Genomic DNA, 18,317 nt, shown 5'->3' with positions numbered 1-18,317 from the left:
CAACAAACACAGGAAGGGAACAGAAAGACAAAGGGAGGGAAGGGGAAAACATGTGATTAGCATTTTCAGTTCATCAAAGGCGGTCATCTATACAGTTATCTTTCCTCATCTTCCCAAAATGCCATGGGGATCTATCTATGCTGCCTCCTCCTGGCACGGTTCCTGCCCGCAGAGCGTGGCTGTGGATCAGCAGCAAGCCAGGCTACGTGGCACATCCACCTCTAAGCACCAGGGATGCAATCCAGTTTGTCACCAAATGCAAGACTTCTCTTGATTTTCAGAAGGTTGAAGCGTGGTGGGGCACAGATGTGCACTCTAGAAAGCACTGACGCTACTCTCCACTACTCACAAGTTATGAGGTGACTTTGTTTCCCAAACATTCTCGTGCTAACTTACCACGACTTACGATGAAGCGTAAACAAAATACTACCTTAAATTAAGGGAAGGCTGAAGAAAGATCTAGCTTCTCTGAGGCATGCCCCCCCATCACAAGTACCCCCGTGTCCTTATTTCATTGAGCCCCTCAGAGCTAGGAGGAAGCACGGACATTCCCATTTCACAAAGGGAATCAAGCAAGGTGCAGGGCCTTGAGGAAACTCCCACCAGGCAGAGAGGGGTGGGGTCGTATAGGAATGACCCTCATGGCTGCACTCGGGTCACTGTGCCACCACACCACCACACCCAGAGGGAAGGCCTGGGGGCCATGCTGTGACAGCTAGAAGAAACCACAGCTGGGAGAAACCACAGCCTGAGGTTGTGTTTATTGCTTCCTTTCTCCAGAGCCTCACACCCCAAACTCACCCCTTCAATGACACAGAGGGAAACACTGAGACCCAGAGAGGCCACAGAATGGGACTCTCCCCACTGTGACTACGTCCCCACTCCCAAATGCCTTTGCCTCTATCCCTTAACCCAGTTCAGAAGTCAGAAATCTGTTCACACTAAAAAGTACCATTGCTCTCATACATTATATTGAAGAGACTGTTGTAAGTAAATGAAAAAGTATCTAAGATATGGCCCTGCGCCATAAATCTGGCCACATTTCAGCTGTCCAACATAAAATTCGTTTTTGATGAGATAGTAAAAACGATTAAAGCTCAATTTCTAAGGTGTAATGTTAGAAAATTCTTAAGATTCTGATTTGTGCTCACTTCCTTGGGACTCAATTACTCGGTTTATTTATTACCCCCTCGCGTGTACTGAATATATTAAATCTTCACGCCAGATCTTCAGTAATTTCTACCCAGACCGCTGATCTTTAATTGAATCCTAAACATGCTTCCCGCCCTCGAGAGTGAGAGAAAATAGCACCTTAAAGCCAGAAACTGGTGTCTACCATCAGTTGACAGTAAATTTTTAACCACTCCTAGCATCTTCTAAAACATCTTTAGGACCCAACCTTCTCTTGAAATTCTCCTTCTTTCCAAAGGGGAGCACAGTGCTCATCAGAAGAAAAGTGGAAAGGGCGAGAAAGAGGTAAGAAAGAAAGAATTTATAAAGCCCTCATTCACCATTTGAGATCGTAATAATTTCTTTATGCACAAAATCACCTTCCTGTCATCCCAAAGACACTAATTCTTGCTCTGTCACCTTTTAAGAGCTTGGCAATAGCCAGACATAAAACTGGAGAAGCCGGCAGCAGCAGCATGGTCCACTAGGCATGCTCATTAGCACTTAATTAGGAAGTAGACACCTGCCATAAGAAATGTGCTCGGAGAAGGATGAGGAACAGGTCTGCCCTACCAGCAATTGCTATCATTACTTAGAGAATAAGCGCTACGTCCGGCTTCTGGGGGCGGGGGGGGGGGGGGGGAGAACGCAATGATGCATACACAAGCAGTGCCACGGGGTAATTAAGCATGGCACGGATTACAAGATGAGAGAAGCCAAGCAGAGGGGAAGGGATTTAACTACTGGGTGGGGGACACCACCCTTTCACCCCTCCCTGCACACCCCGCTCTACCGAAAATCCAAGAGAGTCACCAAAAGACTTCCAGAGGTGTGATTTTATGTCCCAGCAAAGGCATATTCAGGCAAATGTCTGGATACATGCGAAGGGAGGAGAGCTTTGCTCCCAAACCCAAGCTGGTTTGTAGAAAGGTGAACTAGAGAGTGTTCTATGATACATTATCAAAAAGAAAAACTAGCTTATATAATAAAGGGGCTTTGCCACAGCTGCAAACTGGACCCATGTGATTAAGCCCCACAGTGAGGCTAAGAACTATCAACAGGGATGTCCAACAGCCTGAAGTGGCCCCGGGAACTCCCACCTCTACCCAGCTCTGGTTTTCCAGGACCCATGGAGCAAGTTCACTGTCCACTATTAGAGGCAACTGAGTTTTTCCATCCCTTGCTTGGCCATTTTGAAAGCTGCTGCTGCTTCTTTTTACTGTTATATTTTATTTTATTTTATTTTATTTACTTATTTATTTTTGAGAGAGAGAGAGAGAGAGAATGGGGTGGAGGGCAAACAGAGAGGGAGAGAGAATCTTAAGCAGGTTCCATACCCAATGGGGAGCCCTCCTCAGGATTCGATCTCACAATCCCGAGGTCATGACCTGGGCCCAAATCAAGAGTTAAACGTTCACCCAAATGAGCCACCCAGGCACCCCAAACTGCTGCTGCTGCTATTTTTTTTTTAAAGCAAAATCCTACCCAACTGGAAAGAGTACGAAGCGGTGAGAGGATGGATCGCAACTACTGAAGATGCTACAGACCCAAGAACTTGGATAATGCAGCCTCACATTCTACTTCTTATCCTGACATGCAGCGCGCCGAGATATTCTCCGTCCATTGCCTGGCCTCAGCTCAGAACACTCCCAAGGCAGGAAGGGTGGGCATCGTGGATCCCGTTTCACAGAGGAGAGGGTGGCTTGCCACAGGGAGCCATAACCAGAATGAGGACTGCAAACATTTTCTTCCCTAGAACAGCCTTTCTGCTGTGAACCCAGCAGCTCAGTCAAGTTCACAGGGAGTAAGACTGGGTGTTCCCAAGCACAGGGAAGGGAGAGTGCCATCTCCTTCTCCAACGAAGACCTCATAGGTCTTTCCCTTCTCAGATTAAGGGGAAGCTCCTGAGGGTGTAGAATACCACATGTGCTGAGACAATCTACCCTCCCCAGAGATAAATCCATCTTCACCATGCAGCCTTAATGGCAGTTAAGATGAAAATTTGTTCTTAGATTTATGCCTTGGGGCACCTGGGTGGTTCAGGGGGTTAAGCCTCTGCCTTCGGCTCAGGTCATGGTCTCAGGGTCCTGGGATCAAGGCCCAGATTGGGCTCTCTGCTCAGCAGGAAGCCTGCCGCCCCTACCCCCAGCCGCATGCCTCTCTCCCTACTTGTGATCTCTGTCAAATAAATAAAATCTTTAGGAAAAAAAAAAAAAGGATTAATGCCTCGTGAGTCCCATCTCTCTAGTCCCCACTTCCCAATACAACGTGTCACTCCATCGGGAAAAGGAGGATCTCTTTAGCTCTAGCTTTTGTCCAAGGAAGCATGTAAAGAAGAATCAAGCCAAAACAGGGAAAGCCTTGGCTACTCTCAGAAGAAGATGTTTAACAAATAGAAAGTAAGTGACTGCAACTGGGCAGCCCACCTGGCCCATGAGTGTTCAGAAGGACATCTCTCAACAAGGCTCACCTGAGACACCTGGGTGCCTGGGCCCTTCCCCAAAAGGGGGGAAAAGAAAAAAACATGAATGAGTGCTACTTTAAAAATGTATTTTAGAACAAAAGAGATACTGACATCTCTATACAGCCAGCAGAACCTCAAAAAAACCCGATGGCTCTACCAACTGAGAAATCTACACGCATCAGTCCTCCACAGACCCAAACCTGCACAGACCAATGGGGAAACCGAGATGTTTCTCAACAGGACAGCAAGGGTGGGAAAATCCAACCTTCTACCTCCTCATCACCTTCCATGATTAAGTAAACTTTTTTTTTTAATGAATGCTTGCAGATTTATATAGTACAGGACTCACACGCAAAACAGTTTGTAGAGCTATCAGAAAAGGCAATTTTGATGAGTAATGGTGGTTTTTAGCGATGCAGGTGGTTTCTCAGATGACCAGTGGCTCTCAAACAACAATTCTGACACCCCCACTTCTTCACCCTGGGGACATCTGGCAATGTCTAGAGACATTTACGGCTGTCACACCTGGGGGGTAGGGTGGGGGGAGGGAAGACTGCTGTTAAACATCCTATGCTGCACAGTTCAGTCCCCCATCACAGAGAACTAACAAGCCCCAAATGTCAACAGTGTTGAGGCTGAACGCTTTTAGCCTAGATCTAAGCTGCAATTCTGTCCCATGACATCAGAAGTCACCGTTTTTTTCCCCAGAATTCATGTTTTTATACAGCAAGCGACCTGACAAATTATTGCTTAAAAAACAAAAATGCTTTTCAACACTCAATTGTTCACTGCCCCTTCACCGCCATCACGTACCTTGTCACAATGCAAAAAATAATCATCTGCTTCCCAGAGTAGACTCCACTGACAATTTTAAAATAAAACAAACAACAACAACAAGTTCACATTTCATCAGATGATTTTAGAAAAGCTACACTGGAAATGTCCACATACTGGTGTTTTGCGCCTCAAAGGGGGTCGCAGAAAGGTTTTGCTGTTGACAGAAGGAGAGACTTGCACTTGCTCTTACCCAAACAATGTGCACAGGCTGGGAGTGAGACAAGGGAAACAAACACCAAACCCTGAGTTAATGATAATGAAAACCCACAACGAATAAAGTCACCTCATCCATGTCAAACAACAGCCACACATTCAGAATTTTAATTCGCGTTTTACCTAGTGCAGCCTGGGTCAATTATGTTACTATAATGAAATTGACTTTGCTGTTTACATTCAGAGCTTTAACGTAACGATGCCGTGGCGTCCACAGTTGTATTTCTAAAACAGCTGTCACACGTGCTTCATCGCCACCGAGATGCCTACACAACAGGAAAGGACACTCAGAAGGAAAAGGGGGACCAACGCCCACCTTAACAGAGATGCCAAGCTCTTTATCACCAACCACAGAATCAACTTGAATTTTTGGAAGTCTCCCTCACTCTGTAACCTTAGGGAAAACCATGTCACACAGATCACAGACTGAACCCAACCAGAACTGAAACCATGCCCCCAAAATAGCATCTCTCGTGTTAAGAGCGTGCCAGCAAGTGGCATTTATAGCATTTGGTATTTAAACACTTAAAATAGGGGGAAAAATGTGAAAAGTAGAATTTGTTGACAGTTCTCTCCAAATCCCTCTTCCTCGATTTCTGCTATTTCCCTGTTCTTTAAAACACTCCGCTCTTATCTGGGGAGAGTGCAGAAGGAGAAAATTGGCATGCTCCAGTAAACAAGCTGGGAAAGTGGGGAAGAGCTGTGTGGGAGCAGAACCATCAAGGACACTACTGTACGAGTTATCTGAAAACCTCCCATTATGTGAATGGCCTCTCTCGAGAAGAGGGGCAAGGGTGATAAACAGGCAGAAACTACTTACAGGGGCCAAGAATTCTCAAGCCACTCGAACATAGTTTTTTAAAAAAGAAAAAAAAAATAAAATCCCCTTAAAGTTCCCATCTCCATGCAGGAGCACAGAAAAGGACAGACAGGCAAAACTGATGGCCTGTATAGAGGTAGGCACCTGGAGGAAGGCCTAAAACTCTGAAAAAGACCTGAACTCATCTTCACTCTTTCTGCATTGCAGAGAATCCACAAAGGCCAACTCTTCCCGCATTATCACTGATGTCCTTGCTTGTCCTGCTTGCCCCAGATCACGGTGACAGCGACGACGATGATCAGAGCACTGGGCTGAAAGGCCTGAACTTGATGAAGTTTTAAAAAGCCAGGTTTATTTAGACAGACCCACTTCTACAGCCATGGAAGGTTTTGATGAAAAGATGCTCAGCATCATTACCCAGCAGGGACATCTGCAAATCTAAACCACAGACAAAAGATACCACGTCACACTCACTGGAAAGGCTAGACTCAAAAAAGGTGGACAGGTACGAGTGCTGGAGAAGATGCTTAAAAAATGGAATTCTCATTCATTACTTTTGGAAAACAGTCTGGCAGCTGCTCAAAATGTTAAACAGAGTTATCACGTGACCCAGCCATGACATGTGTAGGTTCAGTCGGGAGAAAAGAAAACGGGTCCACACAACATGCACGCAGTGTTTACTGCAGCGTTATTCGGAAACAGCCAAAAGGTCTGGAGACAATCTCAATGTCCACCCGCTGGTGACTGGATTAATAAAGGTGGCGTATTGATACAATGCAGTATTACTCATTAGTAAGGACTAAAGTACACACTATATGAATAAGCCTTGAAAACTCTATACGAAGTAAAAGAACCCAGCCACAAAAGGCCCCATGTTAGCAGATTCCTTTTACGCAAAATGTTTGGAATAGGCAAATCGACAGAAATAGAAAGATCAGCAGTTGTAGGGACTGGGGGCCGTGGGGGGCAAGGGGGTAACTGCCAATGGATATGGGGCTTCTTTTTGGAATGATAAAAATGTTCTAGAATCCGTGGTGATGGTTCCACAAGTTTGTGAATATATCAAAACCCACTGATTTGTACGCTTTGAAAAGGCAAATTTCATGGTATATAATTACACATCAATGTAAAAAAAAATGCATAGGTCTAACTCTTAAAATGCGGTGCTCTACTTTCTACTCTGAAAAGAGAGAAAACAGGAAAATGCCTCCTTCCAAGGTATCAAGTACAAATCATATGAATGTATGAGAGGAAATTAAAAAGTGAATAATGCCTCAAATTTTCTAGCAACTAAAAAGCACACTGACTATTCGAAAGGACCAAGACATTGAAATCAAGCTCTGCATTTGTCAGCGATACCTACCTGTACTCCCAGTAAAAAATTTAACTTGAACCCAGGGAGAAGTAGGCTACCTACCAGACTTGCAATATTGCTCCTTCTCCATGGAAAATTAATCGAAGGGTTGGACTGATCACTAAATATAAGTTAGGAGAGCCAGAATATCGATGCAAGTTGTAGCCCTGTCATTTTCTGCTCTTGGTAGCAGGCTAGGGCATTATTCTCTGAGGGCGAATTTGTTTTATAAAGAAACTTACAGCTGGGTTATTGATGGGCTTTCCAGGGATTAACTGCATACTCATAAGAATAAGAGGCTAACCTCATCCTCTTAAACTTCACACACTACAATCCTATAGATAGCTGACAGCTACAGCCGGAGGAGAAAAATAATCCAACATTTTGCTAATCCTTAAACCAATCATCTCATGCAACAATGGGGAGCCTTTAGGTCTACAACTCAATCTCTTAAGGACAGGAAGCCTCCTTCTACAGACACATCAGGAGTTTGTATTCATAGACATGCCCTACATAAACACAGACAGACATTACAAAAGCCCCTAGACTTCTTTCAGTTCACACTAAATTGTTTCCAAGTATAGAGAATTTTACGTTCACCTATGAAGCAGGGATACAGACATCTGACCAATAACTGGATTCCCAAAGGCCTTGACAGAAGTTCTTCCATTCGTCGAAAATTAAGTCAGACTAGGTCCAACTAAATGAGAAGCGAAAAACAAGGTGGCCAACACTAACCCCGAATGTTTTGAGTTGCTGATGTTCACAGGTGTTACTATGAGAAACTGCTCGAGTTTTCTTACGTTCAGCAGTCAGCACTGGGGCAGCTGTCAAAAATCAGGCAGTCTGTGATATGGGAAGGACAATCCCCATGGCTCATGCGGCCAACTCTTCTCTCTCTCCTTCCAATTCCATCACAATGATCTATGCAACAACCCCTCAGGACCAGCAAAGGCCTTATTCTCCTTTCTCCTAAGTAAGGAAGCCAACGATGTCTTATCCTCACTTCTGCCTCTCAATTTTCTCTCCACCTGCTCCCAAAAGTTAACTTTACACCCTCTGTTTTGAACCTTAAGTCTGTTCATCAAGTTCAATAGCCAAAGGTTCTTCACTGCTGCATCCTGAGTAAAAGCTGTTCACGCATGACAGCTGAGTGGCAGGAGCAGAACATCTGAATGGGGCTAATCTCAAACACTGACACCCACCTAATCACTAGGAAAGACTAGAGGGGAAGTGACCCGCTGGTCCGAGCCACCACCCCTCACGGAGACTTGGCCAAATGGACCCACAGATCTGCTGCAGGCACTCAGAGAAACAAGGTAGACGGAACTACAGTTCAAGGAGTCGGGACCATGCTTGATAAAGGCTGCCAGCCAGGGTGCTATCCCCACAAAAGCCACGCTGAGTCGATGGTATTACCCATCTGCAGATGGGGACACTAAAAGGAGGTTAATTGATAGTACGAGGTCACAAAGCTCCCAAGTGGCAGCACCAAGCATCCTACTCAAGTCCATCTGATCCCAGACTCATGCTCTACCTTTGCACAAGGTAAAACAAGACAAATGCTCTGAGAAAGATGAGCACAAAGCGCCGTGGTGCTGGCCAGCCAGTACTTGCAAGCAAGTGGACATCAATCATGCAGTTGTTTCTTTAAAAATTACACTCAGCCAGTCATATTTTACTTTCTAATAAAAAAGCAACCATCTTTCTTTGGGGGTAGAGAAACACCAGGTGAAAAATAGTACAAGGGAACTTCCTGGGGTGAAGGAGAGAATCTGCACCCCCGAAAGCAGTGTGGGTTACAGGGTGTGTGCACATGCTGAAGTGATCACCCTATATATTTAAGACTGGTGCATTTCACAACATATAAATTATGCCTCAATTAAAAAAAAAAAAAAAAGCCTGTGTGAACAAATACATATGCATCTCTATCCATATGATCTGTAGAGACCACATGTGATATAAATCCACTAAAATTTAATGCTAATTATCTGGAATCCGAATCTCAACTAAAATCAATTAGTATCATAGCAAGGAGAAGAAGAAAGTTCTTAGTTCCAAGCTCCCTCAAATAATACAAGGGAAAGTGATCTCGAAGAATCCTTCAATCATTTTCCCTGCCTTCAGGAAGACATGAACCATTCCACAAAGTGTTGCCATCTAAAAATCTATTTTGTTTTGAGCGTTTTTAATAGAATTCCAAATTGGGGAGAGAAAAATCTTTGGGTAAGTCTGCTTACATCACAGAGACTGTACCGATGAAAGAAATAAATTTATTAATTAAAAAATAAATTAAATTCTCCAGTAAGCTCCCTTCCCACACGAACCTATTTTCTAAAGAGCACGTGAGCTGTGTCACACCACATAAAACTTCGCCTATTAAGATCTCTGCATTATTAAATACTCTTTCTATAGCTACAAGAACATAACATACTTAATAGCAAAAGAGCTTAATATAAAGCAACATTCAAAAAGTAGAGCTATAGTTATTCTGCCAATTATCAAATTTGCTATCCGTCACAACTGTTTAAAAATAAAGTATCACATGAAAAGTAACTATTCCCACAGTTTCTCCAAATATCAAGTATCTAAGAAGCTTATCTTTCTGAAATACCAGTAATCTATGTAAGTCGAAGCCAGGTGGTGTCTGGAGTGGAACAGGTGTAAAATTCAGTATTTTCTGTAAGGTAGGAGAATTAAGTTTTCCATGCTGGTGAGAAATGGGCATCATTAATTCACTCAGCACAAACAGAAAAAAAGGGACCCTCTCTCTTCCTCCTCCAAGAGCACTCCACAGTTCCAGGACAGAAGCTGAGCCCACCTCAGCAGCCCTGGTGTCCTTGAGATTTCCCTTTTTCCAGATCTGCTAAAGAGAAATGTCTTTAGCCCTGGCAAGCAAGCAAGCAAGCAGTAGGCCCCTTGATTGTACCTTAAAGGGAATGAGAATGTTTCGGCTCATTTGCATTTTAAAGGCTACTCTTTCATGATCTTTCACACTTGTAATAGATGTCTAAACCGTTAAATTACTATTTCTTTTCTTAGCCTGAAAGTCGATGCAGACGAAGAGCGTGGCCTCTCCCATTGTTCTTCATCCTGAGCCGGTCCCTGAGCAATACTGACAGCTGCTATCAGACCGGGGCTGCATTTACTCTGTGCGCAGCTGCTGCTTGTAGGAACAGACAGCCTCCCGGAGCCTCCTCCCCTCTGGGGAGACAGGTTGACACACTGCATGTTCAATGAAGGGGTGCGAAGGTCCACTGAATTGTCAACCCAATTTTATGCTACTTCAATTTTCCAGGACGCGCACAATTCCTTTCAAGCAAAAATCAAGCATATGCCAGAGCATGAAACTTACGGTGCAGGATAATTATTGATCACCGCAAACTTGCAAAGAGCCTTCTGACATAAATTAATAGACTGAGCCAAAAATTTACAATTAGGAAAACCGCACAGGCTAGTAGGCTGAAGACACACAATTGGCGTTAAGTCTTGTGCTCCGGGCCCAATTCCCTGATTTGGGTTATTGTCGCTAGCTATCAGAGCTAATCTGCCTTTATAATCTCAACAACATGTTTCCTGGATGAAAGCCATTCATAAAATTAGCGATTCATCTGCCCTTCTCAAACGACCTGCCATTTTCATTTTCTGACTCAATTCAAAAGGAGTCTTACCTATAAACATCTGGGTAATACAATTTCCCCCTTTCTAACATGTGGGGCTGAGCAGGGCCTCAGAGAATTTACGGGTACAAGGTTCACCATGGAGAAAGGATATGTAAAAATTTAGAGACTATCAGAAAACAAACATGTTCCACAAAGTGTAACTGGGTACTTGAGAACTGCTTTGCATATGTTTTTCTTTAATCAAAACAGGCTTTTCCATCCTCATTCATTTGGGTTAAAAATTTCTGTGCTCGAGCTACAAGTACAATTTGTTATTAGTCTTTGCTAATCAAACACGGTACATGCAAAAGTACCAGTGAATATTTGATTTGATCTCTGAAATAAAGCAATTCATTACACAAGAAAAGGGTACAGAAGGCAGCCGACAAATGCAGATGTAATTGTGTTTTTCGTGGAATGTGATTAGAGAGCCCACTAAGTAACAGTCAAAAATGTGATCTAAAGAGGGGGGGTAGGAAGGCAGAGCCTGGGTCTGCGGGGGAAGAGGAGGGGGGAGAATTGTTTATGCAGAGCTAAGCTGTCAAGTGTAATAAAGCAGCTTGAATAAAATTTAAGCTGAAAATCCACTGAAGCTCCCCATTTCAGGGAGGAAAAAGCTATTAAAAGGAAATGAAGGTCACCCTCCCACTTTATTTCACCTAATTGACTGCCAATAGCTTACCACAGGCAACCCGACTGCAGATCGGCAATTGAGAAACTGATGAAAGGGGAGTTTTCAAGCTGAGGCTCATTCTTTAATCCTCCTTGGCTCTTATGTTTTTTCTCCATCTCCAGTTGGGATGTAATTTTAAACCCTGATGGATTAACTGGTTCCATTGTCTGTGGCCGTCATTGGACTATGGCACTCTTAATCCGTACAACAGCATGTCTAATTATCATTACAAAGTGTCTGAGGGAACTATAAAGACCAGCAGGGCATCTTCTCACAAGCAATTAACATAAATTGATAAATGAGTGATCTGAATCCGCTCAAGGCACTCACATATGAATAAAATCAGAAAGGATGGTCCCTTGTTTCAGCTACTTCTTTGGCTTAGTCTGGAAGGGGAGAAAACATGAGAACTGTCCCGGGATCCCGGGGGCCTGCAGCAGTGAGGACAAACTCAGGGGGAAGTAAGGGGGCGGGGGACAGGAGGGGTGGGGAGGGGAGAGGGACCCAACACACCGCACGGTTCACTGGGCTCATTAATGCAGAGCAAATGACTTGTGATTGACAAGCGGTCGCCAGCGTGGAGCGCTAACTGAACTCAAGGCAGGAGAGCAAAAACCTGGTGAAAGGCTAGAGAGCACTGGGGCAGACAATTATCACTTCTTCAATGGCAAGAGAGTGTTCTTTTCATTGGGGTGCCACTTAAAAATTCATGCAAGAGGCACAAGGAAGAGAGAGAGCAAACAGTCACCTAGGGCCTAACACCCCAGAAAGCAAACGGCAAAAGCAAAGATGGCTGAAGGAAAGGATCATGCTGAGACCTGTCTTGACCTCCCTGTGATCCAAAGTTATAAGCCTAAAGTAAGGAAAGTATTTAAAATACTGATAAAGAAAGCAGGGGTGGTCTGAGTGTCAGGGCATAAACTGCATCTATCTTCCCACTGAACAGTAGATCTATTCTTCTCCCCCTCCTTAAAGTGTTTCTATCACCTTCCTTATTACGCTCATCTGTCTTCCCCTGTGTACCTCCCATACCTGAGCCCTCCTCCCCAACTCTCACTGACCAATGTTAAGACTACATGACATTATACACAGAGAGAGATTAAGCCATCAAATTAATAAGAAATGAAAGCTGGTTATACACACTGTAGGAGGTAGACCTGGAAGGCCACGTACCCCGATGATGGCATTCAACTCTGCCATGGTCACCTGCTTGGCACGCTCCACAGCCTGGGCCACCTGTTGTTGATGCTTTGAAAACAAGGAGAAGAAAAAGTGTTAGTAAGGCAGCCAAAGAACTTCATTCTACCTTCCAGTAGCAATAACAACAACAACAACAAATATGACAACAAAAATATAAAAGCATACGCAGTGTGGATTCAGCAGAATGTGGATTTAAATGTGAAGTGTCTCAAGCACTGTTTATTTCACAGAACACATGGACAGCAGGAAAAGGAAAACAGAGGACAGGGCTTCCCTTACTTCTAAGCAAAACTAGTCCCCACTTAACTTCTGATGGGAATTTTGGGGTTGGAATGATAGAAAAATCAAAGACCTCAAAATAGGTAACTGAAGCCTTAGAAAATCACTGGTATTGGGGATTTGGAAGATTAGCCAGGTTTGCAAAAGGGGTTCACTGTTAAGTTTGAGCAGATAAAGTTTACAGCCAGTTTAAAACCCCCCACTTCTATACTTAAAATGTAAACATTAGATCTTTGATTACTTCTCCGGTCAACAAATCTCAACCCTCCGGTAGTTTTTGGACACTCTGGAGATTCCTTTCTTTCTTTAGCCTTTTCATCCTCCTGAGGGGAAAAGGAAGGAATCTGCCTCCCCAAACTCCTAGTTCACAGGCTGGGAACACTCTGCACAGTTCACCCGCAAATGGCTTAGTCTGAAAGGGCAGATGTTTCTCTTCAACTCCACCCACAAATAAAAACCAAGCCACATCTTTGCTTTGGGAGGCACGAGACTGTGGTAGAAACCAGTATCACTAAAGTCCAACAACACCATTCCAAAGGCCAACAAATCTCAAGTGCATCATCGAACAGATGTTACACCGGAAAAGGCAGAGGGGATCCCTGCTCTCCACTCTGGAGCAGCAGAAGCCGGTAAGAACAGACACCTCGTGTTCTAGCTGTGGCTCCAGGAAGCTATTCACTGTCTCAGTGCAGCCTGGACACACTGAGAACACAACTTATCCTTTATTAGCTTGTATCCAAAAGTAATCTTGAAGGCAAAACTAAAATATACTGGCTTTGAGTCCATTTCACAGATTACTCATATCAAGAGCTTTTCCCTCTCAAATAAGAAAGTTCAACCTCTGTGACTTTGTAACTTAATACAATGGCTCACATGTGTACGAGACTGTAAGTTACGGCAATACAAACCCCTATTTTATCTTTCAGACTATTAGCACATCAGCTTCCTCCATGGACAGCATCGCATGAACCTGACTTGATGTCCAAGGACACATTAAACACCTGCTTCCATGGTCAAGTCAACCCTGATGGAACCATTTTTTTTTTTAAATGCAGTAAAGGAAAAGCTCTCTAGAAAGCTTTTCTAGAGATTGGAGTGTCTAGAAAGACACTCCAATCATTAGTAGATTCCCAAGCTTATACTACTCAAAGAAAAGCAGAGTTTTATGTTGGATCGTCACTTTGCAGTCTTCTACGGGAAGAAAAAAAAAATTAATTTGAGGTTGAGCTATCGTCACCACGTTTACAGTGTGCCCTCAGCTCTGCTAGATGGGATAGCAGGGGGCTTACACACTTCAGCTGGAGCAGATGTTCTTCACACTTGTTCCTTGTGATAAAATTAACATCTTAAAACTAGCTAATTTGCAAACAGAGAAGCAACATAATTGCACTTTAACAGCTGAACAGTTTTACTTACTTCCTGAGACAGAAATGGGATGACTTGTGCACAAATTGTATTCAATCTCTTGGCGATTTCAGTCTATAAAGACAAAGCCATATAAATGTTTAGTATACTTCATAATCAGTTCAGAAAGATAAAACTTCATACCCAACACTTTAGCCCTCCACTGCCTCACTCTTGAGTGCATAAAATTGCTTTCCCAAGCTATGTTGCTAATATTTATCTTGAGATAAACAGTAGATATTAATCCCACTTGCAAAGTAAGACATAATCGCACGCTTTATTGGTTACTTAAAGAAAAGATAATGGGTAGCTTAATTGAGTTGGAAAATCTACATGGTTTAAGGCTATATGATCCTTTAACCTGGTAAGTACAAACCCCCTTTTATGCTTATTCAATTACAGTGTACTACCAAATTTTTATGTCGTTATAGCAAGTTCATTCAGAAGCCAGTGGGGCAGGGGTACCAACAAACTGGTTCTAGCCTTCAAGATCAGGTCCAGCATGAGAAAGCATTAGAAAGGAGCCCAGGGACCTCCTTCCTGCTTGTCCCAATTCTCACACAACTCTAACATGAGTTGTTAGCGTTAGTAGCCTTGACTGAGTCTCACTATCTCAAATAGGCCAAGAAAACATTGTTGAAACAGAACCCACTTCCAACACGAAGGTCAAGTTTCGCCACGATGCGGCATCAACAGCAAGCACCTTGCTGAGAGAGCCCCTGGGTCAGCTTAACGTTACAAAACGTGTCCTGAATGACTGTCTGTGGCACAGGCTTTTGTAAAGAAAGTAGAAGTCCCTGCTTAGGTCCAAACCCACAACAATCCCTCTGCTGCAAGGGACAAACTAGCCAAGGGAGGCCATAAAGAGTGGTCTGCTTCCAGCTTAGGATAGAATCCACCTGCCCCCTGGCCTCCAACCTCCTCCAGCAATGCAAAGCAGCTCTGCTTTCCTCTAACTCTGAAGAACCAGCTTTGCTTTTAAAAAAAAAAAAAAAAAAAAAAAGGAAAAAAAGTCATCTGAGAAGAGTCCTAGCCTTGACCTTATTTATGTCATCATTTTCTGTCAATGCTTACTAATGCCACCTCTATTACCGAATTAGGCAATGACAAGGAACACAAGGAAAAGAAAATTATGAAGCGTACAGACCATGCCCTTGAGAAACAGAGAACGGAATAAGTAAAATGAAGTAGAAAACTCAGAAACTGTATAATCAAGTACATTAAAAGGAGCTGCCTTGGTCCTATAAGAGGATTCCAGTTAACTGAGCCACAAGGCCTTTGGTTTTATGGGATGGGATTTCAGAGAAACCAACTCAATTCTCCCTGACCACCAATGAGAGAGGGTTTCAGACCTCGCCTTGGAAGAAAGGAGGAAATGATTGGTATAGAGAGCAAAGTCATGACCTTGCTTTAACCAGCAGGGCAACAGATCTATGCAAAAAGGGTGCAGCTGTACCAGGTGCAGAAACAGAACTGCGTCAGCCCCACCCAGCTCATTTGATCCTAGCCACACACTCAAGCTAACTCAAGGTCATAGCTCTCCTCGAAAGTATGGGCAGGCATCCCCTTCCTTTGCAACAAGGTTCTGCACTATATATTTGGGTGCAAATATAGGAGTAGGGATACCCCTTGCAGACTTGTAGGTCCTTACTCCCTCCTCCCTAGCTACCGTACATTCCAATAGCATTCTGTACTTTCCCCCACTCCAAAATTCACACTTAAGGTCCACTTTTATTTTTTTTTAAGATTTTATTTATTTATTTGACCCAGAGAGACACAGCAAGAGAGGGAACACAGCAGGGGGGTGGGGGGGGCGGGAGAGGGGGAAGCAGGCAGAAAGCCCAATGTGGGGCTTGATCCCAGGACCCTGGGATCCTCACCTGAGCCGAAGGCAGACAACTGAGCCACCCAGATGCCCCTAAGGTCCACTTTTAAAGAGGATATATACTCACTTCGAGCATACACAGACACACAATGAGATATATATACAGAAATATAAAAGAAAGTCAGAAGAACCCTAAGTCTATCATCCAGGGATAACCGTGAGTAAGATTCTGGTGATTCTGGAAAGATCATTCCAGACTCTCAATGCATGGTTGTGTACAAAGCCCAGAGTGGAAAGACATACTTTCTATAAAAGGCGTCCCATCAGATACATGGCTTTTCTATAATATGCTATTTTCACCCAAAACTGTATTATGGATACCCTCCCACTCAATAAATACAAAGATGAGTAAGAACATGACTCCGCTATACAAGCATACTGGTGGCTAAGTGCTCCTGGTATCAGTAGATGCTCACGCTCCATCTCACGTTGCACAATTACAAACTCTGTGTCTAATAACCCTCTACACAGATCTCTGAAAGGAATCACTAGAAGTGAAACTGCTGGGTCAAAGGGTATACATGTTTTACACTGTATTACAGTGTAAATCAGCCTGTATTACAGGCTGATCAACTGCCCAGCAGACAAGGTCACCAATTTACAGTATCAACCATGTAGGAGGGGGCTTGCTCTCCTACCCAATGTCAATATTGGGTTTCGTTGACCTTTCTTGTCATCTCTATCCACGTAATAGATTAAAACAAAGAGCTCGTTTCTATTTGCATTACTTAGATTCTTCCTGAAGCTAACTAAACATCTTTTCACATATGTTGTGGTCCACTATCTTCCTTCATTTTTCCTTTGATGTTTATTCATCACTCTTTTAGTCGTAGTTCTTCCCGTATGGCAAATATCAACCCTCTCCATAGCTTTTCCAGCTTGCCACTTGTCTTTCCACCTTGCTTCCTATGGATTTGTTGCCAGAAGTAACTTTAAATTTTTAGGTGATCACTTACTAAAGAATATTTTTTCCTATGACCCTGGCTTTCGGGTCAGGGTTCGAACATCCCCAAATCATAGATGCCATTCTTAATTTTCTTCCTAGTGCTGCTAATGGAATTTATTTTGATTTAAGAAAAAAGGATAATCTCTTTAATTAGTGATAATAATGATATGTGTTGCTACATAGGATGTCTTCAAGGTAGAACTGAACCGAAGGGTCAGGAGACAGTTAAGACCCTGAATGGAATGAACTCATCTACCTTTAATAATACCAGAGTTCCTAAAAACAAAATAAAAGAAGTACAGATTAAAGTATAGACAATATCAATTAGGTGAGAGTAGTAAGACTGAAGCAGAAAAAAGAAGGTTAAAAATCAAAGCTCAAACTGATGAAGAGACATCAAAAGCCATACCATCTGTCCTGGGAATTCTCATTAAATGCTCTGGAGAAAGAATGGAAATAAGAGCAACACAGGAGGCTGTTACCCCAGCTGTCTCCCCTCCTCCACCAGGTCACTAAGCCCTCATCTTAAACTAGCCTCCGACAAGCGAGCTTGGTTTGGGGCCACAAAGCTAAATTCAGATCTCCCCTCCGGTTTACCCTGAAACTCTTCAAGCCACCCCGATTCTCCCTACCGAGAGTACACCTACCCTCCTGACAGCATGAGGATATGTCTTGTCTCCCCAACAGTGCCTGAGTTCTGAAAACATCACCACCACCCCGGGAGGGTTTCATAAACATTTCCCCCCACACTTAAAATAGCATGGATGGCAGCATAAAAACAGACAATAATCAGTATTGGCTCTTGCTTCAATGCAAGGATATTCTGAAAAGACCTTTAATTCAGCACAAATTAACAAGCAGCAGTTGCTACCTGGGCTTGTGACCACAGAGTTTGGAAGCTACTGGACATCCAACCTGGCTTACGCAGGTATTAAGAAAGTTCTCGGGCTCTTTTGAGACTGCCTTCTACCTACCCTGAAGGCTGGACAATGCCAGTGGGGGTGGGGGCGGGGGGGAGATGTACACAAGGCAAACTGTATTTTCCACCTAGAAATCACTCTTCTGCCCAAAGCTGAAGATACATTTGGTACCTGCTAGTAGTCCCAACTGACACTTAAATAAGTGCCTGTATTTAGGACACAATGTAAAGCTACAACATTGAAGTGTTCAAGAGCTTACCCCAAACCGGGTCTGCAAGGCAACCTGGTGCCCAGAAACTTAACCAGCAGGTGAAAGCCCCAGTGTCAAGCCTTACTTCACGGAATGCCACCGCACACTGAGGTAGCAGGAATCCAAATTACCTGTCCAGAACGATCTGCTGTTCTTACTGGGGTTGGCCCTGATAATCCAAAAACCTAGGTTTGCCTCTCAGCAGATGAGTAACTAGGTGAGCTCAGGCAAGTCACTTCA

The 18,317-nt window shown here is 43.6% G+C and overlaps 1 protein-coding gene across 2 annotated transcripts in view; it reads right to left on the bottom strand.

Annotated features, from left to right (window-relative positions):
• Positions 1-18,317, bottom strand: part of TLE1 (TLE family member 1, transcriptional corepressor) — an 87,745-nt gene that overhangs the window by 44,208 nt on the left and 25,220 nt on the right. Inside the window, exons 5-6 of one of the 2 annotated variants that reach the window (XM_004778656.3) lie at positions 14,089-14,151; positions 12,337-12,441 (exon numbers count right to left, since the gene is read on the bottom strand). In XM_004778656.3, coding sequence (XP_004778713.1) covers positions 12,337-12,441; positions 14,089-14,151 — 168 coding nt within the window. The remainder of the gene's footprint in view (positions 1-12,336; positions 12,442-14,088; positions 14,152-18,317) is intronic. The other variant, XM_004778657.3, reaches the window with a different exon arrangement.

The sequence above is a fragment of the Mustela putorius genome, unplaced genomic scaffold (genome assembly GCF_011764305.1).
Source record: "Mustela putorius furo isolate JIRA1106 unplaced genomic scaffold, ASM1176430v1.1 tig00000854_pilon_pilon_pilon, whole genome shotgun sequence".
Taxonomy (NCBI): domain Eukaryota; kingdom Metazoa; phylum Chordata; class Mammalia; order Carnivora; family Mustelidae; genus Mustela; species Mustela putorius.
Note: the sequence above shows the minus strand (reverse complement) of the source record. Positions and strands in the feature narration are given on the sequence as shown.